The sequence below is a fragment of the Halyomorpha halys genome, unplaced genomic scaffold (assembly GCF_000696795.3).
Source record: "Halyomorpha halys isolate HHAL.00 unplaced genomic scaffold, Hhal_1.1 Scaffold270.1, whole genome shotgun sequence".
Classification (NCBI taxonomy): domain Eukaryota; kingdom Metazoa; phylum Arthropoda; class Insecta; order Hemiptera; family Pentatomidae; genus Halyomorpha; species Halyomorpha halys.
Window position 1 is genome coordinate 457,847 of NW_027105226.1, and position 1,189 is coordinate 459,035.

Sequence of the window (1,189 nt, forward strand, 5' to 3'; positions counted from 1 at the left end):
CTGAACACAATTTTGCGATAAAACAACGGGTCAGTTGCCAATTGCCGAATGCGCTTCGTCAAGAACAGCCGCGGTGCCCATATGCCCGAAATCATTTTCAAATGTTAATGTCATGTATTGATCTTTCGAATAAAAAAAAAATTTTGATTACAATTTAATTTTTTTGTTATTTTTTACAATTTCAAGTTCTATCGGGCTTAAAAAAAAACCCTATATTTGCAAATGATGGTAGATGATATACATCACTAAGATATGGTTTATTAAATAGTATTTAGCCATCAGATGTACAACAGTAAATTAATGTTTGGCTCCAAAAGTGTTAAGGGAAATAAATTATTTGCTAGCTTGCTGTTTCAATGTTAACCAGCTTATTATCAATTAGTAATAATCATTGATTAATATTGTGCTAGTTAAAGGCTTCAAAACTGAAGACAATTCTGCCTCTAACTGACAACTCACCAGAACAGATTGTCTCTCAGTTACCTTTTTTTACATATCCGTCTTATTTTTTGAACTTTTAGAGCAATGATGATTGTTTCAGACTCATACATATTTCTTTTAAATTGGAATTTTTGTTATTTCTACATTATTTTTAATATTTTTGGGATACCTCTTAACTTGCTTACTCAGTTGCTATAACAGGTGCTAGGGTTTTACAGATGGTTGAATTTCCCGTGTAGTTTTTAAGTACCTGATCAAGTCTTGCATAAAGTTTAAGTGTATATAAGTTATGTGGTGATGAACTCTGGAGTTCAATACTGCATCATGTTAAAGATTTGTCTGCTTATAGCACCATCCTGCAGTATCAGATGCCACTAGCAAACAAAATTTTATATTAAAGGGTTTATTATATTAATAAAGTATTTTTAACTGTTTCTCAATATTGAAGCATTATTTTCCTTGAATGATTGCCCTCTTTCTATAATAAAGATAAAAGACTTTGTTTTGGCTCTGGCTTGTGGCATCGGACAGGTTGGCCTTGATTTATGCTATTTCGTTTAATGATTACCTTATTGTTTCAGTCTACAGTGAGAGTTCCATGCCAGGTCCAATATGCCCATAAGCTTGCCTTTTTAGTTGGACAGGTGATCCACATTCCTCCGAACCCAGTTCTCGATCATCTGCTGTATTTTCTTTAATTATTTTTATTAATTTCCCATTTTTTTGGGAAGAATTTTGTATAAGATAT

General features: G+C 32.2%; 1 protein-coding gene across 5 annotated transcripts in view; it reads left to right on the top strand.

Moving 5' to 3' along the window:
- The window catches only part of LOC106680610 (piwi-like protein Siwi), a 63,734-nt gene extending 62,545 nt beyond the window's left edge, over window positions 1–1,189 (top strand). For all 5 annotated transcript variants that reach the window (XM_067049602.1, XM_067049607.1, XM_067049599.1 and 2 more), the window contains one exon: window positions 1,023–1,189. In XM_067049602.1, the coding sequence (XP_066905703.1) occupies window positions 1,023–1,139 (117 nt within the window). In that variant the 3' untranslated portion in view covers window positions 1,140–1,189. The remainder of the gene's footprint in view (window positions 1–1,022) is intronic.